The 27,299-nt window shown below is 40.7% G+C and overlaps 1 protein-coding gene across 3 annotated transcripts in view; it reads left to right on the plus strand.

Moving 5' to 3' along the window:
• cntn4 (contactin 4) overlaps positions 1–27,299 on the plus strand; it is a 344,140-nt gene that overhangs the window by 122,859 nt on the left and 193,982 nt on the right. For all 3 annotated transcript variants that reach the window (XM_037535160.1, XM_017711697.2, XM_017711698.2), the window contains exon 4: positions 16,643–16,818. In XM_037535160.1, coding sequence (XP_037391057.1) covers positions 16,643–16,818 — 176 coding nt within the window. The remainder of the gene's footprint in view (positions 1–16,642; positions 16,819–27,299) is intronic.

Here is a 27,299-nt window from a genome sequence, read left to right on the forward strand (position 1 = left end):
CACTGATTTAGTCCTTTTGAAATTAATTTCCTCCTTGAACCTGCTAAACACACTCATTTGTCTCTTATGACATGAAAATTGGTGTTTTTATAATCACACCAGCACAAACACACATGCACGTGCACACACACACACACACACACACCAGCCACACTCTTGCGACAAAACTGTAAAACTTAAACCTGCCTGACCTGAACGCCACATTTATTCCATCTCCATTAAAAGCCTGCATGAAAAAACACTTAGTCTCTGAGACGCAGGAGTCTGTTAGCTCTCATGCTGTCACACTCTTTACAGCTCCAGCATGCGGTTGAAATGCAAACCGCCGTCTTGCCGACACGTAATGAAAAACTCCATCTCTGCAGGTGAAAGCTGGAAAGACAGTGTAATTGAAGTTTAACAACTTTGTGTAAATTACGGCTGCTGGAGTTCTCTCAAGAGCCTCTTCACTCAGTACCTTCAACTTAGTTTCTCAGGAAATCTGCCTCCCGTCTAACGCAGTCTCTACCTCTTTAGGGTTATTTACACAAATCTCAATTACAGGGACAGCAGTTATCTCTGTTCACATTAGGCTGGATTTGCACAGTGATGCATGCAACTGGTTGCGTGTTGTGAGTTGCATGTTTCATCATTTCCAAAGCAACTCAGTCATGTGTAAAAGGGGGGGGGGTATCAAAAGAGAACTAGTATTACAACCCCATTTCCTAAAAAGTTGGGACGCTGTGCAAAATGAAGATAAAAACAAAATGCAATGATGTGCAAATTAATTAAACTCTATTTAATTGAAAAAAAATCCAATCCAAAAAAGTTGGAACGGGGGAACAAAAGGCTGGTGAAGTTGTGTAATCCTAAAAAACACCTGGTGGTTGATTGGCCAGGTCAGTAACATGACTGGGTATGAAGAGCGTCTCAGAGAGGCGGAGTCTTTCAGAAGTAAAGATGCAGAGGGGTCACCACTCTGTGAAAGACTGCACCATCAAATAGAGCAACAGTTCAAGAAGAACGTTTCTCAACATAAAATAGCAAAGAACTTTTGTTTTTCATCATCTATGGTACAGAATATCATTAAAAGATTCAGAGAATCTGGAGAAATCTCTGTCTGTGAGGGACGAGGCCAAAACCCAGTATTTGCTGGCCGTGATCTTTGGCCCCTCAGGCGGCACTGCATTAAAAACAGACATGATTCTGTAGTGGAAATCACTGCATGGGCTCAGAAACACTTCTGAAAACCACTGACTGTGAACACAGTTCATCACTGCAGCCACAAATGCTGTTAAACTCTAAAACACAAAGAAGAAACCAAATATAAACAGGATCCAGAAACGCTGCCACCTTCTCTGGGCCTGAGCTCATTTAAAATGGACTGAGGGGAAGTGGAAAAGTGTCCTGTGGTCCAACGAATCAACATCTGAAATTCTTTATGGAAATCATGGACACTGTGTCCTCCGGGCTAAAGACCACTCAGCCTGTTATCAGCACACAGTTCAAAAGCCAGTATTCATGATGGTTTAGGGGGCATGGATGATGTGCTCATCTATGAAGGCTCCATTAAAGCTGAATGATATAAACATGTTTTAGCAACATCTGCTGCCATCCAGATGACGTCTTTTTCAGGGAAGGCCTTGATTATTTGCAAACCACATTCTGCATGTATTACAGCAGCATTGCTCTGTATTAAAAGAGTCCGGAGGCTAAAGTGACCTGCCTGCAGTCCAGACCGGTCACCACTGAGAACATTTAGTGCATTACGAAATGAAAACTAGGAGCCCCCGAAATGTTGAGCAGCTGAAACCTATCACTTTCAAAACTACAGCAGTGTCCCCAAAAGTGTTCCCAAAGCTTAAAGACTGTAGTTAATAGAAGAGGTGATGCAGCACAGTAAACAGGCCCCCGTCCCAACTTTTTTGGAATGTGTCGTTGGAATCAAATCCAAAATGTGCAAATATTTTTCAAAAAGCAATAAAATTTCTCAGTTTCAACATTTGAAATGTTGGTTCTGTACTATTTTCAATTCAATATATGGCTTACATGATTTGCTTATCATTGCATTCTATTTTTATTTACATTCTGCACAGCGTCCCAACTTTTATGGAAATGTGGTTGCATTTATTATAATAATAATAATAATAATAATAATAATAAAAATAAAAAAATAATAATAATAATTCTGATCCAAACTGACTCAATCATTGTGCAGAGCCCTGCTGGTGGCATCCCATATAAATAAAAATAATATATGGCCACACCTTATTAATTTGTGGGAACTAGATCCCAGTATGTGGGAATAAGATCATTAAGTTGTGGCCACAACTTAGTAACGCATGGGAATGAGATGATTTTTTTTTATTAAGCTGTGTTCAATGCTTAATCATCTCATGCTCATGCCTTATTAAGTTGTGGCCCCACATTACGATCTTGTTCCCACCACTTACTAAGTTGTGGCCACAACTTAATTATCTTGAACCCAGCTTCCTAATCTACCAGCTTTACCTGATCTCATTGTCATTGCTTTTATGTTCTTCTCTGCCGAAATGAATTGTTTGTAAAACAATCGCATGATGCGTTTCAACTGTTTCATGAAACTTGTCTCACAAAGTTGAGACTCTTGCAACTGTTGCAGTTGAGTTTCAAATGAGTTGCAGGATCCTTTACGCTATGCAACTCTTTGCATGAGAGCTTCACCGAGGAAAGGCAGCCTCACAGACTGTAAGAGACGCTGTGTAATGAGCTGTTGTGTCTGGCTGTAGTTACAGTGATGAGAACTGACTGAGTCGGCGTGTTTTTTACGTCTCAGTTTCGGTTCAGATCAGCTGTTCTGACTGTTCACTGTCTTGTCTGATGGTGCATCTCGAGTGACGAATGTTGCTGATACTAAACACACTGAGTAGAAACTCTGCAGGGAGCAAATATGAAAACAACGCAATTCAAACGTTTGGAATCAACACTCACGATCTCAGAATCAGTTTTCAAATATGAAAGATACATGTGCAAAATGATTCTGTCGTGATGCTGCAGCTCTTATGATGTTAATACAACTCCAGAGAGTTCAGATCTTTCGCAGGATGCTGAGATATTTGACAGGACCTGATGCTCATGGCTGGTCCAAACGTTGTCTTTAGTGCAGCCAAAGGTGTTCAATTCTATTCTGTACATTTTGTTTTACAGTCCCTTAAGTTCTAGATATTATCTGGGTGAGTTTGAAATCCAATGTTCACAGTATTGTGTGATTATTTTTATCAGATAATTATATGAAAAATATTGTACACGAATAAAGTGCTGAGTTTTAGACAGCCTGTATCTGTTTATTAGCTATAAACTTAACTGAATCTGGGCTGTAAATAAAGCATTGTGGTTCTACTGGGTTCTAACAGTAGGTTCTAACTGCTTAAATGTGTGACATTACAGTTAAATTCAGTGCATGTTTCTGTTCTGCACTGTTATTCCAGATATATGATATATTTTTACTATGTGATTTATGAGCTTAATATCTAGAACCTTTTAGTCATTTCAGTGTAATTTAGTTGGACTGTGTTGGTGGTAATCATCATTTTGCACAAAATACTCACGCAGCACTTTGAAGATTGTGCCTCACGCTTACTAAATTGCTATCTAGAACCTGTTTGGCATGTCATTTTAATTTAATTAGACTGTAATTTAGTTAATTATGCTTGACATTGTAACAGTAGCAGAAATGAGTTGCAGGATGCTTTATATTACGGAACTTATGCAGCTTTGCAGCTGTCTTGGGATTTATAATCATGTTCCACCGCTTGTTTCTACGCTCATTGTCCAGTTTATCAGCTCCACTTACTGTATAGCTGGTCTTTGTAGTTCTACAGTTACAGACTGTAGTCCATCTGTTTCTCTGATACTCTGTTACCCTGTTCTTCAGTGGTCAGGACCCCCATGGACCCTCACAGAGCAGGTACTGTTTGGGTGGTGGGTCATTCTCAGCACTGCAGTGACACTGACTGATATTTTTGGTTGGTGGACTATTCTCAGTCCAGCAGTGACACTGAGGTGTTTAAAAACTCCAGCAGCACTGCTGTGTCTGATCCACTCAGACCAGCACAACACAGACTAACACACCACCACCACATCAGTGTTACTGCAGTGCTGAGAATGATCCACCACCCAAACAGTACCTGCTCTGTGAGGGTCCATGGGGGTCCTGACCACTGAAGAACAGGGTAACAGAGTATCAGAGAAACAGATGGACTACAGTCTGTAACTGTAGAACTACAAAGTGCACCAATAGAGTAAGACTCATAACTTGATGTGGTTTGGGCAGAAAGTTCTCAGGTTCTGTTTGGGTTTAGAACAAACTTTCAGATCTGATAAAAGCTCTGATGAAGAAAGGTGAGCAGAGCTGATCACTCTAAAATGTAACCTTTATAACTTTTAAAAAGTACCGAATAGAGAGCGATGCTGCAGAACAGAGGTCACCAATAGATGAACCGCTGTCCGAGTCCGGACCCAGCCGCTTTCCTATGCGGACCTGGACCTGTAAGCAATAAACTATTGAGAATTATTTTATTTCGAGCGGCTGCTCCTATTTTGACCAGCGTAACTTTTCTAGTCATTACGGTAGCTTTAGCATCCGGGAGACTCACTGACCAATCACATGCGTTGTAAATATCACACGTGACGCTACTCAGCCAATCAGATCTGTGCATTACGATGAGCTCTGAGACTCGAGTGAATGACGGTACACAGGGGAGGGACGAGGAGAGAAACAGCAGTCAGAGAAGAAAGTGAGTCAGAGGGAAGTAATTCCACAAGATGGGATCTAAAAAGAGGAAACTGACAGTAAATGTTGTTGAAATCTGACAGAACTGGACTTTATTTGGTCTGATGTTCAGTAAATGTTGTTGAAATCTGACTGAACTGGACTTTATTTGATCTGATGTTCAGTAAATGTTGTTGAAATCTGACCGAACTGGACTTTATTTGATCTGATGTTCAGTAAATGTTGTTGAAATCTGACCGAACTGGACTTTATTTGATCTGATGTTCAGTAAATGTTGTTGAAATCTGACCGAACTGGACTTTATTTGATCTGATGTTCAGTAAATGTTGTTGAAATCTGACCGAACTGGACTTTATTTGATCTGATGTTCAGTAAATGTTGTTGAAATCTGACCGAACTGGACTTTATTTGATCTGATGTTCAGTAAATGTTGTTGAAATCTGACCGAACTGGACTTTATTTGATCTGATGTTCAGTAAATGTTGGTGAAATCTGACCGAACTGGACTTTATTTGATCTGATGTTCAGCTGTCGACTATATAAGATGTTGATATTCCTACTCGGCTACTTCAGTTAACAGCATATGGCACTAAACCATCATGCAAGTCAGACGTTATGATGTTCTGGACCTTGAGGAAATTTTCTCAAACTGGACCTTATTGAGTTTTAATTAAAAACCCCTGCTGTAGAAGAACCATGTTTGCTTCACTAAAGAACCCTATTTGTAAAAGAGATTTGAGTGTGAAGAAGCTTAAAGATGACACTGTGTAAAAGTTTAATGGTTCTTAATAGAACCATTACATCATGTGAAAAAACATTTACAAAATTATTTCCTTAAAGAATCATACAGGGGAAGTTTTTATGGAACCAAAAGTGGTTCTTATTTGACATATTTGACCCTTTATTTTTAAGAGCTATACATGTTTCTGTCATGACTGTACTACACTATTAATAAAGATGGCTCTTCAAGGGTTCTTTGGTAAAGAAAATCACTCTATATAGAACCATGAACACTCAAAGAACCATTTGTATGATTAAAGGGTTCTTTGCATCATGACCGTGTTCATCAGATTGATGGAAAATGTGCACAGATGCTTCTATATAGAACCTTTTTGACAAAGGTTCTATATAGCACTTAAAAGGGTTAGTAGTGCTATAGAGCAATAATAACAATGGAAGAACACTTTTTGGTGTTATATAGAAGCCTTTTTAAGAAGGTTCTATACAGAACCATCTACAATATCAGAATGGAGAATGAAGAACCCGTTCATGATACAGAAAACCCTTTACTCATGCAGAGGGTTCTTTGAGTGTTTGCGGTTCTATATAGAACCATTTTCTTTACAAAAGAACCATCTTGATCCATTTTTTTAAGAGTGTGGAATTAATATGCAAATTCAGAGGCAGATAATGTTTTAGGGAATGACTACACACAGACAATAACTAATTATTTAGCAGTTAATAAGTTTTTAGTGCTGGTGAAAAAGCTTGAAATATTGAATTAAGCATCTTGAAATACATTCTGCTTACAGCATTTCAGTTTACACAAGCTGCAAGTTATTCCTGAATAAATTAACAGCAATTATTCATATTTGAGCAGTATTATAAAAGAAAAAATGCAGCTCGTCACACATCCTGCACCTCACTGTCATCCAAGAAAGTGTTGAGCACCAGGTGGTGGAGTCTGTATTTACAGTGACTGGGGTTAAATTCACAAGTACATGTCGTGTATCTAAACATCCGTCCGTGCCACTTGCTCACCCGCAGCCAGCCAGCCAGCCCACTGATCATCTGATGCCGTTATCAGTTCCACTTCCAAGATCGCAGAAACAGAAATTTCCACTCGCCCCACCACCACAGACATCCCTTTAAAATCCTCTCCACCCCCAACTGCTGACCAACTGGCCTGGCTCGTGGCTTGAGGCCACTCTTTTGAAATCCAATCACGGGACATCCCTGTAGGCACGTCTGCTGCTAAATCTCAAACCGGCTCTTTCAGGTTTTATATCGCTGTCCAGCTCCCTGACCCCTGCGTTTCGCATGTCTCCCTGCATTAACGCTCGTGATTCAACTCGTCGATGCTCATCTGATGAGTGCAAACAAGTATGCTTGATGGGGGTCAGTCAAAGTTGGTCATTTCTCCCAAATTGTGTTTAAAAATGTATGTTTGCAAAACGTGTTTAGTTCATTTTTTAACACTTTGTTCACGTTATTATAGTGGATACTGTTCCAAAAATGAAAGTTACTCAAATTTCTAGTAGGACATTTTAACAGTTCTTTCAAATTTCTGCATAATTAAATGGTTAAGATGTAAACAGAGTCATTCAGAGTGGTTTGGTGTGAAACTCGCAGAGTCAGAATTGTTGACAGTGGTGGCGATAGGAACCAGACGTCTGAAGAGTTTAATACCGAGGTTTATGACCTCAAATGGGCTACATTGTAAGCCAAAATAATTCCCCCAAAAAACATATTTTTCAGATTTTCCACTAATTTACCGTTATCAACTTTCCATATATACACTCTGAAGACTCGTGGAGGTTCTCTGGGGGTTCTGGGTGGTAAATAAAGTGTCTATATCTGCGTTGTAGTCATGGCGAATGCCTGGTTCCCATCACCACCACTGTAAAGACATCCGAACCATTTCTCACCAAACCCACTCTGAATAACTCTGTTTACATCTCAAACACTCAATTGTGTCATTCTTAAGATCTGTGCTGTTCCCATTTAAATATCATACATACTGCAAAGTAACTGAAATAAAGTGCGCTTTTCAAGTCTTTATATGAGCACATTCAAATAATGCTACTTACTTCAATGAACATCTTTGCAAAACTTGACCATGGTCCTGCACCTCCTGCCCCCTTCAGAGCTCAGTTCTAACCCTAATCTAACACAATCACTATCACTATTGTGGTGTCCTTGATTAGTTATCCCGGAGAAGAGGTTGTTTACTAAAGCTGATACTAAGTGTAATAATAGCCAGCGTTACATTTTTGTGTAATTAGTAATGTTGAGTCCACTTTCACACTATTATGGATAACCACAGTGCAGGCACCCTTGTGACCATTCTGCCAGTGGAATGGAAATCAACTTGAATGTCTTGAATATAGTCAAATAAAATATTCTGCCCCGTATCTCAGAGTTATCAGAGGAACGAGAACACTGGTAGCTTTCTGTGTGTGAACTGTTGTGACCTTGCGTTGAGCTAATGAGAATAAATTATGCACATTTACAGCTTGAAGCTTCACTGTGTAAGTTTTGGGGATTTGGAGACCCCTCTGGTGAAAGTGTGTAATTGCAACATGTGGAAGATCCATCCATCCATCCATCCATTTTCTAAGCCGCTTCTCCGTCAGGGTCGCGGGGGGGTGCTGGAGCCTATCCCAGCAGTCTTCGGGCGGAAGGCAGGATACACCCTGGACAGGTCGCCAGTCCATCGCAGGGCCTTTTTAGGAGGACATATGGACAATAAAGTATCATATTTTATTAGTATGATTTGATTACTATCTTTTAATTAATGTTTTATACTGTGAGCACTTTGAGATTTACTATAAACGAAAAGTGCATTATAAATCCAATGTATTATTATTATTATTATTATTATTATTATTAAGAACAGTTTGGATTCTGGGTTGTGCTTCGGCCCCCTTCTCCAAGCGGATGCATCTGATATCTGAAATATAATTCAAAGAGAACTCAGTCAAAACTTTGTGAAGGACGTGTCTTCTGAGGATGTGAGTTATCTACTGTTGTCTTCATTTCTTCAACAAGAATAATGTTCATTTTGTTTTGGAGACCCAAACATCAAACTGGATCTTTTTGAGTCTTTTTGGGTTTTTGCACATATGACTTTAACACACTGCAAAAAAAAATAGTAAATTGTCAAGATAAATTATCTTAAATCTAGTCGATATATCTACTATGTCTTATTTGAGATGGTTGATCACTTTTCCTAAGATTATCTGGCTTATATTTAGACATGATTTACTTGTTTTAGGTCATTTTATGAAGTATTAATAAAATGATCTCACTGATTTGATGATAGTTTTGCTGGTTTCAAGCACATTTCTTAAAATAAGCAAAATGATCTACCGCTATAGGGAGATACTTTAATTGAATAAAGGTAAAAAATAATTGAAAATAGGTTCAATTAAGTTCATAAAAATCTCAACAATGATCATTTTTTGCAGTGCACATCAAGTAATTATTCAATAATGCCACTTTTCTCAATCCTAACAAAGCTTTGCTAGCTTGAGCTTTTTTGAATTGCAGATAATTGAAGAATTTATGAACCTTTTTTACAAAAAAGCATTTATTTGCAGAATTCAGCATCTGCCCATTAGCTGCTGCTATAGGAGTGTAAGGGTATAGTCAGTCTGCAAGTTTTCTGTTCTTTTCTAAATGCAGGAAAACGTCCAAATTACTGTCTGTAACAACAGACTCTACACTACAGATGCAGCAGGTTAAACAGAGATTAGGTTGAAAAGTGCTGGAGTTCAACACTTTGACAGTTCTCCTCACTAAAACTCCCACCCTCAAATTCTGTGTGCAGTCATATCCACGCATTTCTGAAGAACTTTGCATAAAAATGAAATGACTAGGCAACAAAGTATTGCTTCAAAACTCCTTGACAACTTTAATGATCAGTATGGTATCAGCGTTATTACCAGAGTTACATTTATACACGTAATTTAGCTGCAGCCTTTTGTATGAAATCTTTATAGAGCTACTTTCAGTCAAACTTGTAATGGACCAGTTTTACATTTGTGCCCATTCACTTTACCTCAGCTGACATCAGATCAGTGGTTCAGTCAATCAGCAGTCAGAGACTGAACATGCGGACCCACTGGGGAGTTTACAGAGTGACCTAATCCTGGGTGATCTGAGCAGCTCACTTCATAGCGTGGGCCAAAGTTTAACTTTAACAATAAGAGCAGAGTCTAGCAGAAAGTTGGTGGACTGCACTCTGTCCCAGGTCTTAAAGACCCTCAAACGCTCTTTAGTTTCTCTTGAATGAAAAAGGAGATGCTAGGATTATATAGAAAATGGTGATTGTTTCTGGTGTTTAACCTCTTTTCACGTTCCTAAGTATTTCCGTCTTTTAGAGGACTAAGCATTTGTTTCCTTCAGTTGGCTGAATCCATTTATATGCCATTTTACTGTGAGCTGTGAAGGTGTTCAGACCAACAACTCAGGAAAACAGCTGTACAAACATCAAACAAAGCTTTGCATAACAATGTGAGCGTGTGGTTAAAGCAGAGCTGCTCTGCTTATCTAAGAAATCTCAGGTGAAGCTGCCGCTAGTTTGACTGAAAGGCAGTGATGGAATTTGAAAATGTCATTTAATATTGATAACGTGATAATGTTGACCTTATTATTGAATATGGTCACATGTCTATAAGCATAGACAGAGGCTATATGTCGCACTGAAAGTTAGTTTTAGTTAGTCAGACAGTGACTCAGTTGTCTTTTCTGGCCATTTGTAAGCACTTCCCTCTCTGAATAAGACAAAACACATCACAAAAATAAATAAATAAATACAATAAACTAATCTTCTTACCAGAAGAAGAGCTTGAATACAGCTCTCTCAAAGTATAAAGCTGGACATAAACTGCAATTTTACCCAATTTTAAGCTCAGTTTTATTGTAATGGACTGAATTTAATGATTGGGCTGAATTTCATCCTGTGACAATTTCAGCTTCATTTTCAGCTTCATTGTTTGATGAATTTCAGCTTCATTTTCAGTTTCATTGTTTGATGAATTATAGCTTCATTTTCAGTTTCATTGTTTGATGAATTATAGCTTCATTTTCAGTTTCATTGTTTGATGAATTTCAGCTTCATTTTCAGTTTCATTGTTTGATGAATTTCAGCTTCATTGTTTGATGAACTTCAGCTTCATTTTCAGTTTCATTGTTTGATGAATTTCAGCTTCATTGATGAATTTCAGCTTCATTTTCAGTTTCATTGTTTGATGAATTTCAGCTTTATTATTTCAGTTTCATCAAGTGACAAATATCATTTTCATCATTTGATGAATTCAGTTTTGATGATTTTCGGCTTAATTTTCAGTTTCATCTTTTGATGAATATCTGTTTTGTCGTTTAACAGATTTCAGTGACATTGTTTGATGAATTTCAGCTTCATTTTCAGTTTCATTGTTTGATGAATTTCAGCTTCATTTTCAGTTTCATTGTTTGATGAATTTCAGCTTCATTTTCAGTTTCATTGTTTGATGAATTTCAGCTTCATTTTCAGTTTCATTGTTTGATGAACTTCAGCTTCATTTTCAGTTTCATTGTTTGATGAATTTCAGCTTCATTGATGAGTTTCAGCTTCATTTTCAGTTTCATTGTTTGATGAATTTCAGCTTTGTTGTTTTTTTGAATTTCGGATGTGGCAGAACTTTTGGTTGCTTGTCTCACCAACAGACTTCTTCAAAACGCAAACCTCACAAATACATAATCACAACCACTGACCCAACACAGATAAACACATAGGCTAACAAAGACAAAAAGGTCGACCTTTGAGAAACCGAATTCGACTTTACTTGGTTTTACTGCAGAGAACTGTGAGGTATAAGTTTAATAGGCTGTAGAGAGAGACTGCATCGTCCTACCCTGCTTTTAGTTTCAGTTCACGGCATGTTACATGTAAGCGAAGCTGCTGTAGCATGGCTTTTCGATGACTGAATGACCCTTAATTACTATAGTGTGCACTATACAAGATAAGCAAGATATGAAATTCTAGCTTCTACATCCAAACAGTGGCTGAAATAGCGATTTTTGGGTGCAGGAGCCATTATTTTAATTCCTATGCAGTGCAATATGGTGAGAGTAGGGGCCATTAAAGCTTCAGCCAGTGTGTTTGCTCAGTACTCGTTTTGAATTAAATTGCCTTACATGAAGTTTTCCGAAGACAGAACTACCTGTAGGGGCTGTGTAAGAACCCACAATGCAGCAAGTCAATCGGACTGAGCACTTTCATACAGTGTGAGTGTATAACACCGTCTGAACACGATGTTCTGTTCAAACATACAATGTGAGTCACCAAACAACAAGATTTCTAAAATACGCCTGGCTGAGAACTAACTGAGCACATGTGACTTGAGGGTAACAGGCTTGAAACAGCGGCCCAATCACAAGCCAGAAAGCTGCCGAGGGTAATTGCGTGCGTTTTTAACATGATCTTCTTATCATTTGCACAGAAAAGTGGATGACATGAGACTGACTGTGTGTAACTTCAGTGCAATCTGTGAGAATTTCCAGTACAGGTGTGCTGCACAGTGCAGAACAAACACTGCGTATGAAAGGCCGTCAGATGTGAGCTGTAGCTGCCATGCTGCCGCATCACTCATGTCAGGCAAGGGTAACAGAAAAGCACTGCCTCCTGGGATGGAGCGGCATCGGAGTGATTTCAGAGGAGAAAATACTGACGTTCTGATTTTTTAAAAAATGCTCTGGGCAAAATCACGCTGCCCCACTGCCCGGTCCGCTCCCACTCCACACCACTTACTTAGTAAGTGGTGGAATAATAGAGAAAAACAAGGAAAAGCTTTGTGCTTCTTTCACCAACCTGCTTTAGTCTATCTATCTATCTATCTATCTATCTATCTATCTATCTATCTATCTATCTATCTGTCTGTCTGTCTGTCTGTCTGTCTTTCTATCTATCCATCTGTTTGTCTATATCTATCTATCTATCTATCTATCTATCTATCTATCTATCTATCTATCTATCTATCTATCTATCTATCTATCTGTTTGTCTATCTATCTATCTATCTATCTATCTATCTATCTATCTATCTGTCTGTCTGTCTGTCTGTCTGTCTGTCTGTCTGTCTGTCTCTATCTATCTATCTGTCTGTCTGTCTGTCTGTCTGTCTGTCTGTCTGTCTGTCTGTCTCTATCTATCTGTCTGTCTGTCTGTCTGTCTGTCTGTCTGTCTGTCTATCTATCTGTCTGTCTGTCTGTCTGTCTGTCTGTCTATCTATCTATCTATCTATCTATCTATCTATCTATCTATCTGTCTGTCTGTCTGTCTGTCTATCTATCTATCTATCTGTCTATCTGTCTGTCTGTCTGTCTGTCTGTCTGTCTGTCTGTCTATCTATCCATCTGTTTGTCTATATCTATCTATCTATCTATCTATCTATCTATCTATCTATCTATCTATCTATCTATCTATCTATCTATCTAGTTATTTAGTCTAGTTTTGTTTACTTGCTTGTACACTGTCACTATCAGAATATGCTGAAATATTTGTCCTGCTTTCCAGTGTTATTGATTAAGAAGGCTGCCTGGTAAAGTTCTGGTCATGGAAAGCATGAATAGCCTCCGATTCTGCCAAGACTAAATTACACGCTGAGCTGGAATTCTGCACCAGAAATCCTTTCAGAGCTTCAACTAAGCTGAATCTGTGTCCACTCCGGTGTTTGCTGAAGGTTAACGCGGCCTGCAGAGGCTTTGCTGTGGAGCATATCCTGACGTGCAAATGAGCCGACTCCTGTGAGCATTAGGGAGATGCTGTTTTTGTTTAGGTAAATCTGAAGCACCAAACAGTCGCAAGGTAACACCGAGTTCAGTTTGACGGAGCTGGACATCAGAGAAAATTGTTTTGTTTACGGCTATAGTGGATAATAACTTTTTAATCTGTGTGGTGACATTAATTATTCCTTCTTAAGAACATAATCAATGACTCGTAGCTCTAGCCAGTGATCAACATTTCTAAATGTCAGTTATCATTTATAATTAAAAGCTGTTTTTATCCGCTCCATTTTCTATGGATGCCGTCAAGGGAGCAAAAAGGGAAAAATATAGATGTGTTATTTGATGCTTTATACATGAATGATGAGTTATAGCCCAAGCAGAGGCACCCTGGAATTTAGCGGTATTGATTTTTGAGGCTTGTTTGCTGTAATAAGGCTGTATGGGGGGAAGGGGTGGAGAATCAGCTGCCACCATAAATGAATTACATCCTTCGGTGATCACGGCGAATTCCTGCAATGATCACCTGGCCCTCTGTAGAGCGCAGGCCCACTGAATGCTCACTGCGGCTATTAGTTTTAATTGCTCCTACGCCATGATTAAGCTCTGCTGTGATGCTGTTTGACTGGGTGTCGAGCAAGATGGATGGTCATAAGTTGTGCTCTTTTTTCCCCCTTTTTGCCAAGACAGATTCCGGCTCTGTGATTGGATGGCAGGTGTTTGACGGCCATTTCACTCCTGGAATACTTTTTTTGTTTGTGCAAAATGAACTGAAGAATGAATAGAAATGACGTGCATGACGGTTTGATTTTCTGCCCATCAGAACATGGTTTATAAATCTTTATGGTGAATTTTCAGGAGAAGGAAGAAACGTTCTCAACTCAACAAGTCAGTGTAAAAATACTTATTTCTGTTGGACTATTCATCATGAAATCTGTGCGCAAGGCAAAGTATATCTTTCAAATTCTGCAAAAATATAATAATAATTGAGATACAAGGCAACGTCGGCGATATATTAAAAGAGTGGGGGACCCTCAGACTCACGTAGGCCTTCTCTGATTTCTGGAAGCAATTTAAAAAAGAAAAAGCAAATCTGGGATTTTTATCTCATTTATATTTAATATAATCATCATGCTTGTTGTATCTCAACTCTACAAGCACTGCAGTATTACTTTTTTAAATTATTTTGTTATTAATTCTGTTAGAGACAACAAAAAGGTTCAAATCTTGGAACGACAAACGGAAAACTTTTTTTTATTGATTCAGCCAAATGAGCTCTCCCATTGGTTAGGGCTTCAGGAGCTGGACTGAAGGCTATGCATGTTAGATTAACCTCCAAGATAATTAGGAACTGATAGAGGAATCAACCACTCGTGCTTTGATTTATAATGGAACCAGTCTGAAGAAAGTTCTAGACACTCACATATGTGTTCATATCTGTTACAAGCTTCACGTAAAACATGGAATATCTTTTACCAGGATCCCAATGATCCGGTTCAACCCTTTATATGGTGGACCCACTTTTTTGTTACACATTTCTATAATCTAATAAGAACTCTAACTCGACCAGTTTGCATCAAGGTCCCTGTAGTTACTGAATAATAAACCCTGGTATCTATTAAGCTTGGCCTTTTAAGAGGTTAATCTAAACTGGCCAAAAATGGTTAAGGTGGTTGGTTAGTGTAGTGGGTAACACCTCTGCCTCTATGCTGTAGACTGGGGTTCAATCCCCCCCCAGGGCAAGCACCATACACTACACCAATAAGGGTCCTTGGGCAAGACTCCTAACACTGCCTTGGCCTCCCTGTGTAAAATGATCAAATTGTAAGTCGCTCTGGATAAGAGCATCAGCCAAATGCCATAAATGTAAATGGTTAATGTATACCAACCGTTAGCTTACTGCTTACATACTAACACAGAAATGACATACTAACACTTTGATCTCATGTTTTGATATTTATGGCCTGAACTGAAGGTCTTGCGCTAATATTTACAGTTCACCACTGGTTTATATATAATAATGTTTCCCTGGTTGCCGGGTAATGCTTTACATAAATATGACTAAAATGAATGGAGGCTATGAGGATCCACGGACTGCAAATCGTAATTGAAGAATATGTTCTTATCTTACAGCATCTCATCTCACGTTAGGAGATCTTATCAAACAACCGTTCTTAAATGTTAAACATGCACCAATGTAAAGCAGCTACATTGACCAATGCAAAGGTTAGAACAAAAGATTAAGCACATTGTGAATGTTCCCCTTATCAGACAACTGTGTTGTCGCAGTTCCAGTTTCCATTTCCCAAATGTCATTCCTCCAAATAAACAGCCACACGTTCAGCTCTGTCTCGAGTTTTCATCAACATTAACACACAAAGGTGACAAGAGGGTCGGTGGAGATCATGCCTGCAGTGTCTGGGATTTTTAAAATGCAGAGTTAGAAATTAAAATATGTCGCCTAGAAATAAATATAATGTTGCAAATGGATGGTTAAAGAAGAAGTTGGGACCCTGTTGGGGTTTATCCTAAAGTTAGGACAGTATTTAGGAGGTTTAGTCTAGTTAAGATGTTTGTGTGATACTGTTTTCTTAATGATGAGATTATGAACTTAAGAACTGCTGTTCTGTAATCAGCCTTAACTGAAGTTGTCATGGTAACTATACAGATCTGTAATACTGCGCCAGATTTGCCAGCCATACCGTAATTATTTGACATGGAATGGACCAATAGAAATGATCTGAAATGACTTGGAATAAAATATTGTTATGTTAAAGGCACCGTATGGTGGAAAACTGCTTTTTTCCCCTTCTTTTTCAAATAAAAGTCTCTGATGTAGTATGTAAACATACCATCATTCACTCCCCAGTCCATACAGTCCACATAAGCTGCGACAACGGTCTGTTTGAAATTCCTTCTTTTTGTGATGTCACAAAAACCAGCATGTTAATACAGTATATCCAGTATGTATACAGTATATCCGCCTATTCAGGCTACAGCAGTTTAGCGCCATCCAAACTGAAGTTATAGACAGAGTTTCAGTCTGGCCTGCTTTCTGAACGAATCAGAACAGAGCTCATTTACATGTAGATGGTCTTAAAGGCACAGTAACAAAGACAGACCGTTAGAATTAAACAGACTTTGGAAAATGATCATGTAAAAATGCACTGTGCCGGTTTTTGTGGGGATGAAAAATAAAGTACCTGAAAAAACTTTAACTTGCATTACAGTTAAGATTTTTTTTTACCCTTTACTGTAAAGTTATTAATTTGGAGATGTGTTTTGTTTAGAAAAAACATGATTTATGTAATTTTTTACCACTGCTTGTAAAAAGGGACGTGCAATCAGCTTTTTCTGATTATAACCCTCTCTTTCTCTCTCTCTTTCTCACATTTTGTTTTAGGTGGAAGCTCAACGGCACCATCATCAGCCCTAAGCCGAGCTCACACTACAGCCTCTCCGGGGGAAACCTTCGCATCAGCCGTCTGAATAAAGACCAGGACTCCGGGACTTACCAGTGCCTCGCCTCCAACTCCTTCGGCACCATCGTGAGCCGTGAGGCCAGCCTAACCTTCGCATGTGAGTGCCAAGATGTTTCCCTCCATCTCTGTCCAGATCAGTCTGGCAGGAGGTCGGGGTCAGAGCGGATGTGACATAGCAGATGTGTCAGTGGCAACATAGCTGTGCAGATAACGGCTTCAAAATGGAAATATTCCCTCGCTCCTCTCTCTCTCTCTCTCTCTCTCTCTCTCTCTCACACTCACTGGTAGGGGTCTGTCTGCTTCTGGAAACTATGCCTCAAAAGTATGCACTCGTATGTAAAAGTTTCAGCGCCCCTGGTCAATTTCCATGTTTTGTTAACTTATGTTCACTTAGAAAATTAATGTTAAAATTATGCCAAAAAATGAAAACGTGTGTATATATATATATATGGACCGTCACAGAGCAGGTACTATTGACATGATGGTGGTGTGTAAAGTGTGTGTTGTGTTGGTCTGAGTGGATCAGACACAGCAGTGCTGCTGGAGTTTTTAAACACTGTGTCCACTCACTGTCCACTCTATTAGACACTCCTACCTGGTCAGTCCACCTTGTAGATGTAAAGTCAGAGACGACAGCTCATCTGCTGCTGCACAGTTTGTGTTGGTCATCCTCTAGTCCTTCATCGGTGGTCACAGGACGCTGCCCACAGGACGCTGTTGGCTGGATATTTTTGGTTGATGGACTATTCTCAGTTCAGCACTGATACTGTGCAACACACACTAACACACCACCACGTCAGTGTTACTGCAGTGCTCAGAATGATCCACCAACCAAATAGTACCTGCTCCATGAGGGTGCATGGGGGTCCTGAGCACTGAAGAACAGGGTAAAAGGGGGCTAACAAAGTATGCAGAGTGGTGAATCACGCTTCTCCGTCTGGCAATCCGATGGACAAGTCTGGGTTTGGCGGTTGCCAGGAGACGGTACTTGTCTGACTGCGTTGTGCCGAGTGTAAAGTTTGGTGGAGGGGGGATCATGGTGTGGGTTGTTTTTCAGGAGTTGGGCTCGGCCCCTTAGTTCCAGTGAAAGGAACTCTTAAAGCTTCAGCACCAACAGATTTTGGACAATTTCATGCTTCCAACTTTGTGGGAACAGTTTGGGGACGGCCCCTTCCTGTTCCAACATGACTGCTCACCAGTGCACAAAGCAGGTCCATAAAGACACGAATGAGCCAGTTTGGTGTGGAAGAACTTGACTGGCTGGTTGGTGGATTATTCTAAGCACTGCAGTAACACTGACGTGTTGGTGTGTTAGTGTGTGTTGCGCAGTGTCACTGCTGAACTGAGAACAGTCCACCAACCAAAAATATCCAGCCAACAGCGTCCTGTGACCACTGATGAAGGACTGGAGGATGACCAACACAAACTGTGCAGCAGCAGATGAGCTGTCGTCTCTGACTTTACATCTGCAAGGTGGACCGACGAGGTAGGAGTGTCTAATAGAGTGGACAGTGAGTGGACACAGTGTTTAAAAACTCCAGCAGCACTGATGTGTCTGATCCACTCGTACCAGCACAACACACACTATAACACACCACCACCACGTCAGTGCTGAGAATGACCCACCACCCAAATAGTACCTGCTTGTGAGGGTCCATTGATATATATATATATATATATATCCATTTTCATTTTTTGACATAATTTTAACATTAAGTCCTGACCTCAACCCGATAGAACACCTTTGGGATGAATTAGAGCGGAGACTGTGAGCCAGACCTTCTCGTCCAACATCAGTGTCTGACCTCACAAATGTGCTTCGGGAAGAACAGTCAAAAATTCCCATAAACACTCCTAACCCTTGTGGAAAAGCTTTCCCAGAAGAGTTGAAGCTGTTATAGCTGCAAAGGGTGGGCCGACATCATATTAAACACTGTGGATTAAGAATGAGTCATATGAGCAGACGAGCAAATACTTTTGGAAATTTATATATATATATATATATATATATATATATATATAGTTCATGAACTGTTATGACTTGTGTTTTTAGGTTAAAATGTGAAATAATTGAAGGTATAATTAGAATTGCAGCTTTTGTGATTTTAAAAAAGTTTCAAACTGTGATTATATATATAGAAATCCTCCAGCTCTATGATATACCAGTATACATGATATATCAGCCTATTACCTACTACTGATCTAGAGGATGCCACCCAGACTCAGAATTGCACCTGCTGCTCTCCCAGTTGGACGAGTGACTTGGTCCCTCTTTCCTGTCCATCTACACTGATGCTGGCCAATCCTGCTCATCTGCCAGCTCACGTTCGCATAAATGGGCAGTCAGCACTCTCCTATAAGTGCCTTCAGCTGCTGTACAGCATTGCATGAGGTGCAGTTTGAAAAGATGCACTAGCTGGGTTTCACATGTTTGGGAAGAAGTGTGTGCTGGCTTCCACACACTCAGGCCGGTTGGCAGTGTTATGATAAGGAAGATTCAGACAGATGGTGGTAACCAAGTGACATTTGGGAGATGACCTCACAAAATCCAAACCACATTATTTATGCAGCTTTGTTTCCAACAATGCGCTGAATGGACTGGGGAATGGAATGAAAATAATACCAAAATGAACTAAAATAACATTTACTTCTTACTTCTGTTGAGGCATGGCTGAAGTTCTGTCTTCTGGCTTTGGTGTACGTTACATGTCTGTTGACTGCTGCCAGTTAGATCACAGCAGCTCCTTCTGTAGAAAAGCTGCGGAAGACGAGTACAGTGTCAGTATTGTTTTCTCCTTTGTGACTGCCATCTGGTTTGTGAATGTAATGCTCAGATGACTCGATTCTTAGTGCGCTAAAGTGAAGTGCTTTGGAGTTTGTGCTCGGTAAAAGGCCAAACAAAATGAAGCCAAATGATTACTGTGCGTCGGCCCTGGCAGCCTCGCTCTAAACGGATCGGCCGCGGTGCTCCTCCAGCCTTCCACCGTGGAGTGACACCCTTTTCATTCCAAGCTGCCTTCACTGACGGCGGAATCGACAGCGAGGAATGACTGGTAGCCCTCACAGATTGAATTCTGATTCCCTGCCTCCGCAGCAAGGCCGCGGTGTCTCTCACTCCTGCTCCGGCCATTCATTTGTCCCCCCGTTGGGCTGAAGATGATGGAACCCGCAGGCAGGAACAATCCAATTCTTTGAGGTGGAGCGGGTGGGAGTGGGGGAAAGGGGGCGGGGGGGGGGTGTAGTTCCATGAGGGAAGTCCACTGTCACATGAAGACGGTTGGCTGACAGATCCATCAATCGTCCAGACTCCTGACCTTACACAGGCTCGGGTTGTCGTTGCCAGGCAGGAGCAGGCGTCTCCGCCCGCACGCCATCCATCTTCTTTATTACTCGCACTATAGCTTAATTAACTCCGCCGCGTGATGGAGCGGCGCAGGTTCAAGAGAATAATTTAAAGGGCAGCTGATGTTATGAGACGGGATATTTTCTAATTTGGTGGTTAATGCAGGAGAATTTGGGTGAAGCGTTGAGTGGCGGGCGTGGGAGAGCGCGGAGACCTGGAAAAGCGTGATGTAAATGCTAAGCAGTTTAATATGTCAGCATGAGCAGGTTTACCAGCGTTTCACGTGAGTGGCTTTTCCGTTGCGGCGCAGGCCAGTGCTGAGTGATTTAGCGTCTATACACTCAGAAGAACAGGCTACTAAACTGAGGCTATTAGGGTCATTAAGGGTACATACTTAGTACCTTTCATTGGAGAACATCATTTTTCCATTCTTATGCATCTAATATTACTGTTTTTTAAAGCTGTATTGATTCCATATACTGAGCAACGTTACTGTACAGCTCACCATGCTTAGCTTTTTACTGATCATTCATAACATTGTCCACTTTATCAGCTCCACTTACTGTATAGCTGGTCTTTGTAGTTCTACAGTTACAGACTGTAGTCCATCTGTTTCTCTGATACTCTGTTACCCTGTTCTTCAGTGGTCACGAACCCCATTGACCCTCACAGAGCAGGTACTATTTGGGTGGTGGATCATTCTCAGCACTGCAGGAACACTGACGTGGTGGCAGGGTGTTAGTGTGTGTTGTGCTGGTACGAGTGGATCAGACACAGCAGTGCTGCTGGAGTTTTTAAACACTGTGTCCACTCACTGTCCACTCTATTAGACACTCCTACCTCGTCGGTCCACCTTGTAGATGTAGTCAGAGATGACAGCTCATCTGCTGCTGCACAGTTTGTGTTGGCCGTCCTCTAGTCCTTCATCGGTGGTCACGGGACGCTGCCCACAGGACGCTGTCGGCTCGATATTTTAAGTTCTCAGTCCGGCAGCGACACTGAGGTGTTTAAAAACTCCAGCAGCACTGCTGTGTCTGATCCACTCAGACCAGCGCAACACACACCAAAACGGTTGGCATGAAAACGTTTGGCAAGACATCCAGGCTGAGTTTGGACATCAAATCTGTGTAAATAGTGACCGTCTGTTTACACTATTGCAGACCCCTTGCAGCTGTGTGGCTCCACACCGCTGCCGCACTTTGCTAGGCTGGTTTTCCCATGATGGCCTCACTCATTGCACATGTTGTTTATATGAACTAATTTTTAAAAAGGTAGAATCAGTTAGTGGTCATTTTTATGCAATTAGAATTCATAAAACCTAAAATAAACTGCAGGAAAACACTGTACAGAAAACTGCTCCTTCTGTGGAAGCAAGAATATTGACCCAAATTTTGCATTTTGGTTGGCAGATTTTGCGTCTAACCAATCATTGCATCTGATATGATGTCAGGTATTTCCACAATAGCTACTGAAAAGTACTGTATGGAATGCGGCACTCTTATGTCAACGGTTCTGTCACACCTCCCTCCGACTCGGCTCATGGGCTCCCGAACTCCAACTCCCAGAATTCAGAGGGTCGCATGGCTCACGACTCTCAGGCATCAGCCCGTCTCAGATTACTGATTCTCCTCACCTGCTTCCAGCCCTATATTGATTGTTTGTCCTTCCTTCTTTGTGAAGTATTGTCCCAGGTTCACTGAGCGCTGTTTAACTGCCTGCCCTCTTGTGTTTTTGACCTGCTTTGTTCTAGTTTTTTTTACCTTTCTCTGGACGTCCCTTTTGGCTTTTGTTCGCTCTCTCCTTGTTTTGACCTTAGCCTGTTTAGTCACGAGTTTTGATTTGTTTTTTTTTATATTAAAACCTCAAAATAGTTTTATCTGCGAGCGTCTTATGTGTTCTGACACGTTACAAATAGGCCGTTTTCACTGGACGTAGTTGTAGCAGGGCAAGGGGAGTGAAGTGCGAGCAGCTCAAAAACAGCCTCGTCTCAGTTTCAGCGGTGCGTCTGCTGATGATGAGCAGAGGAAAGAAGCTCTGTGTCATTTCACCGCTAGCGTTAACTGCAGGTGGTGATTTAAAGTCGCTGCTGCAGCCGCTTTCAGAGGAACAGTTTTCTTTTTCTCCCTCACAAGCTGTCGGTATCCGAGAGAGCGAGTGCTCAGCTGGGAGTCCATGTCCGTTCACTGGAGCCGGTGTTTGTGGAGCACGTCTACGACCCGACGCGCCCCCTGCTGGCGTGTGTGTGTGTTTAGCTTTTTGCCAACTAGTTTATTGTTTGCTGGTTTATCATCCCCAGCGTTTTGGTTATTGTTGATTTTACCTCTCCCTCGATTTATCGCTCTGTAGACGTTAGCTGACGTTACTGTGGTCTGATAGCTGTGAACGAATTTTTTCTATCCTTTATTTAGTCTGGACTCCCACATTGTTGTGCGTTTGGTTCTCCAACAGTTCTGGACACGTCCTCCCATTTCAATCTCAGCAACTATGACAAAGATAAAGTGACACGCCTTTCTGCGGTGAACTGAAGTGATACCAATGCTTGTATTCCTGAGGTTAGTAACTGTCCATAAGGCAATTGTCTTAAAGTCTCGTAAAGTTTTCCATAGGCATTCCTGGGCATAGTGACGGTTCTTAAGTTATGAGGGACCAACTTAGTGAAGCAGTTTCCTACAGCGCCACCCTGAGGCAGAGCATTGCTTCAGCTCTAGTTAGTTAAGAACACCAATAACAGCTGATTGGTAGTGAAGCAGTTAACAATGGGCTTTCTCTGAATCTGTATATGAGCAGGTGGTTTTCTCTAAGAGACACCATAACATCAGGCGTTTATTTTCAGGGACCTCCCAGAATTTTGATTTTGAGACATTCGGGGGAGGTTAATTAGGACCCCATCCAGGGTCCAGGACCCCCTGTATTTCAGACCTTGATCTAAACAAACTAAGACTCAGAATATAGTATCAACAATCTGGATTGATCACATTAACATTATTAACAATAACATTATTATTACCAACTTAAATATAATCTCAAACAGTGATACATATTGGGAAAATATTGGCTTTGAATTTGATCAATATTAGTCCAGGCTGGTGTTTAGTAAAGCTCAGAGCTGTGCAAACTGTGCTCATCAGACATGTACACATTTTCCCATTTTTGAACGCTGCAAATGATTTGAGGCGCAGCTTTAATTATCTATTTCATTATTAATTTCGGTGTTTTGAATGGTCGGATCTGTACTGTCAGAGACGTTTATTGAAAGCTTTCTTTGGGCGAGCAATTGCACTTGATTATTCTTATCGCGTTCGCCCTTGTGGGCCGTAGAGGTCCGAACGGGAGAGAGTATAATGAAGGAGATATTTCTGCTGTCCTTCATGGAGTTACAGTCTTGTGTTTTTGCCTCCCTTCCCTCTCAATAGGGCTGGTTTGATTGCACAGATATTGAACAGCTTGCATAGGAAATGAGAAGAATTGTCATCGGCGATGCGGCGCCGTCCTCCTCCCGTCTGAATGTGGTAATTGAGTTCTGGGGTTCAGCGAGGTGTTTTAATTAAAGCGCCACTGATAGAGAGAGCACCACACACAGAGCCTTAATCATGTTTCTTATGTGTCATTATCTTCAGCGAACCTCCGTTCGGGTTATTACACTTCTGTGGGTTCGGCTGTTCGGTTCTGCTCTCTTTTATTTTGTATTAACAGTTAAGGCTCGTGCTTATTAATGGCACTAATGAATAGTGTAGTTTAGGTCTATTCATTATATTTTTTATAAGACACATAATGAAGGTTACACTATTTTATCATACGGTGCAATTCAGGGAGCTCCCTTTATTTATTTCATTTCCAGGCTAAACAGTCATTAAGTATGTTATTCTTTTGACAGCTGCAGGGATTTTTCAGAGTAATCAAAACTTTACATTCGTCTCAGGAGCCTCACTTTCAGCTCCTCAAAGAACCTGCAGACACGCCTCCAAAGCTCAGTCTGAGAAGCTGGTTCATTTTCTGAACTAATCAAACCCATTCAGTGGTGCTGAGGTCTGGAGTCTGGGGTGGCCAGTCCATCGTCCAGCTTCTTTGTTCGGTGTGTCCGTCTCCTTTTCTCAGTGAGGTTCTTCTTGATCAGCTACACGTCCTTTCAGACCCACAGCGCCGAGTGGTCTTCTCACAGTGGAAGGATGGACAGAAACACCTGTGGATGTTTTCAGATCTGAAGCAGCTTGATCTTCTCCTCTCTCTCAGAGATCAAAGCTTTCAGTGCTGTTTATCTGATGGGGGCAGTTTTGGTGTCTACCAGGTCTTCCAGGTGGTTGTTAGGAGGAACATTTGCTGAACGCCACTTTTCTATTATTCATTTTCCTTCGACTGTATCCTTCTCCTCTCTCCCCAACGTCTGATCTCCTCAGAAATATCTCCTGAAAAGTTAAGAACTTAACACACTTCTTGGCCATCTTGACTGAAATGTTAAAACATGAAGGGGGTCTTTTGATTCACTTTCTAAATTTGCCATATCATACACATATCAAAGTGCTGCAGTGATTAATGCAGAAACCTTCACCTTGTAAGTAGCTTTTTCCTACTAAATACCCACTGCAGGGAAACTACTAATGTCTGCTGGCACCTCTATGGGATTTACTATGTGGTGTTAGTATCAGACTATAGTTCAGTTTTAATCAGTAATCAGTTTTAAACTACTTATAGCAGATCTATCAACAAACATGGTGCGTTTTACAGTGGATATTTAAGTAAATACTGAAATTCAAAGCCCAACACTGAAAACTAATAAGAGAACCTTGTTAGCTTGTTAGCTATCTGCATCCCACATTGTGTGTGTTTAGTAGTGTCTTGGGCCATTTACCTCATATTCATACTTGTTCCCATCTATGCTTTAGAAACATGGTGGTGCATTACTAGATAGACAGATACTTTGTTGATCCTGAAGCATATTTGGCACAAAATACTACAAAATACTACAACATTTTGGTGGTTCTTGGAGGTCCATTTTTGTAGATTATCTTATATCTAATCTCAGAAATATCTCCTGAAAAGTCGATCAGTAACTGACAATAGAATAAATGAAGGAGGTCTCTGACTTTTCCACAGTGCTGCGTGTAAACAACTGTCAGATATTCGGTAGGCGTTGATTTGTAATCCGTTTTTACAAGATCCTTTTACACATGCACATCTATTCATAAGGCAAATGTGTGCTAAATATGCACGTCCTAATTATGCAGTTATTTCCTCCATTCATCACGACTCTTCTGTGCTAAGTAATCAACGCTTTATTAGCTTAATCAGATTAATCAGCTTTAAGATTCAATCTAATGGCCAAACGCAGCAGTAAAGTTCTCCACACGACAAGCTGGAGATTTAAGAGCTACATAATACACTTGAATGACAGTGTAAACGGTTCTTAATCAGGCTGATAGCGGTAACACAGGCGCAGTAATAAGCCACGTTTGTGGGAAATGAACAGCTTTCACTGTCATCAGTGAATTTGTTGGACTCAAAATTCTTTTTTTTTTGTTGGAGCGGGAAGACATGAAAGGCATTAAGGTGATATGAAGGTCAGGAGCATGAAACAGATTTTATGGACTGTAATCATCTGACGATGCCAGAGAGGTGTAAAGTCCTGAAAGTTTTCCTGTCCTTGAAGTTGCTCCTGTGAAGCGTTAGATATGATGCCAGCTGAGGTGATGAGAGTCAAGTGGTGCGTCCCAAAGAAACCGGGGCTTGAAAGACTCCTTTAAGCTGCAGGGGTTTCAGGCCTGAATGGAGAGAGAGAGGAAGCAGGAGAGGGCGTAGATTCTCTTTCAGAGCGGAGAGCCAACCATCAAACGGACGAGCGCACAGCTGCAGCGTCCACTCCGCCGTACGCCCGTAAACCAGGTTCGGGAAAGAGCTGCACAGGGAAGATTAATAATGACAATATAAATAATCAGAATATTACTAAGAATAGGGGGAAACCAACACGATGTATGATTATAATTATTATTGTTGTTGTTGTTTTATTATTATTGTTGTTATTATTAGTGGTAGTAGTGTAGTAGTAGTGATCAGTGTAGTCAATATTAAATCAGTAATAATAAAAATAAGGTTAGATGTAATATAAATATGTTGCCGTTGTTGGAAACCATGTATCTCAAAAACCTACCTTACTTTCAATGTAAGTCAGTGAAACCAGACTTTTTTGGGTCATTTCTTTTGGTCCATTCATCATGAAATTTACAGACAATATGAATGGTAACAGTTGTTTTCAAATTATGACCCGACAACAGCGATATATATATATAAATAATAATAATAAAGGATGCTAAAACAAGTAAAAGTGTGACACATGATTTTTCGATCGATTTCTTCCTACACAATAGCACATCAATCAAATCAGAATAAAATATCTCCTCTTCCACCTACATTCACAGCTTTGACTGACCCGTATCGTGGCTTTGATAGAATTTCTAAATGACTAATAAGAAATAACGGCATGCTTTTCTCATTCCGGATGGCAACTGTGAATTCTAAGGGAATCACAATGAACGGACATTGAAATCAATTCTAGCGGAAAGAGCTCCATCCTGGTCTCAAACAAACACAAACATGTCTTTTTATTAATTTCCAGACTAGATTAGACTAAATTACGCCTCGCTCTGTAAAGGCTGCTCTGGAGTAGATGAAACATCCTTTGTGTTTAGTTCTTCAACAGTGGAAATGAGAACATTTCAGCTCACCGTCTTTAAAAGGGTCTTCATCTCACTGTCACAGGGCTACAATGATCAATTCCAGTGTAGCGGCCCAGCTAGATGGATTGTGTTTTCACTAAGCTGGAGCAGCTCAGTGAAGAAACGCAGTCCCTCCTCTGCCTGGCGTTAGTGATGTAGCGTATGCGGGGGGAGGCCGGCATGAATCACTGGGCTTTATGGAGAGATGACAGCTCACTCGAGCCATGATAAGTCGTTCCGGCATTTAAAAATCGCTCATGGTGGCAGTGCATGTTAGTCGGGTTAATTTAGATTACTGTATGAACTGTCATCACTTTCGCAGTGTCGGATGTTTCTGGAGAAGAAGTGCTGTGGAGAACGCAGAACCTGTAGTAGTACTGCAGTGTCACACCATCCGCATGGATTCTGAGCTACAGTTAACTGGTCTAAAGCTATTTGCTTCCACAAATATAAATACGCAGCTTTTATGCACATGAATCGCGTTCCTGTTGTCTCAAAGGGGAATTTTCATAGTTCCTACATGATTTT

This window comes from Pygocentrus nattereri, chromosome 26 (genome assembly GCF_015220715.1).
Source record: "Pygocentrus nattereri isolate fPygNat1 chromosome 26, fPygNat1.pri, whole genome shotgun sequence".
Taxonomy (NCBI): domain Eukaryota; kingdom Metazoa; phylum Chordata; class Actinopteri; order Characiformes; family Serrasalmidae; genus Pygocentrus; species Pygocentrus nattereri.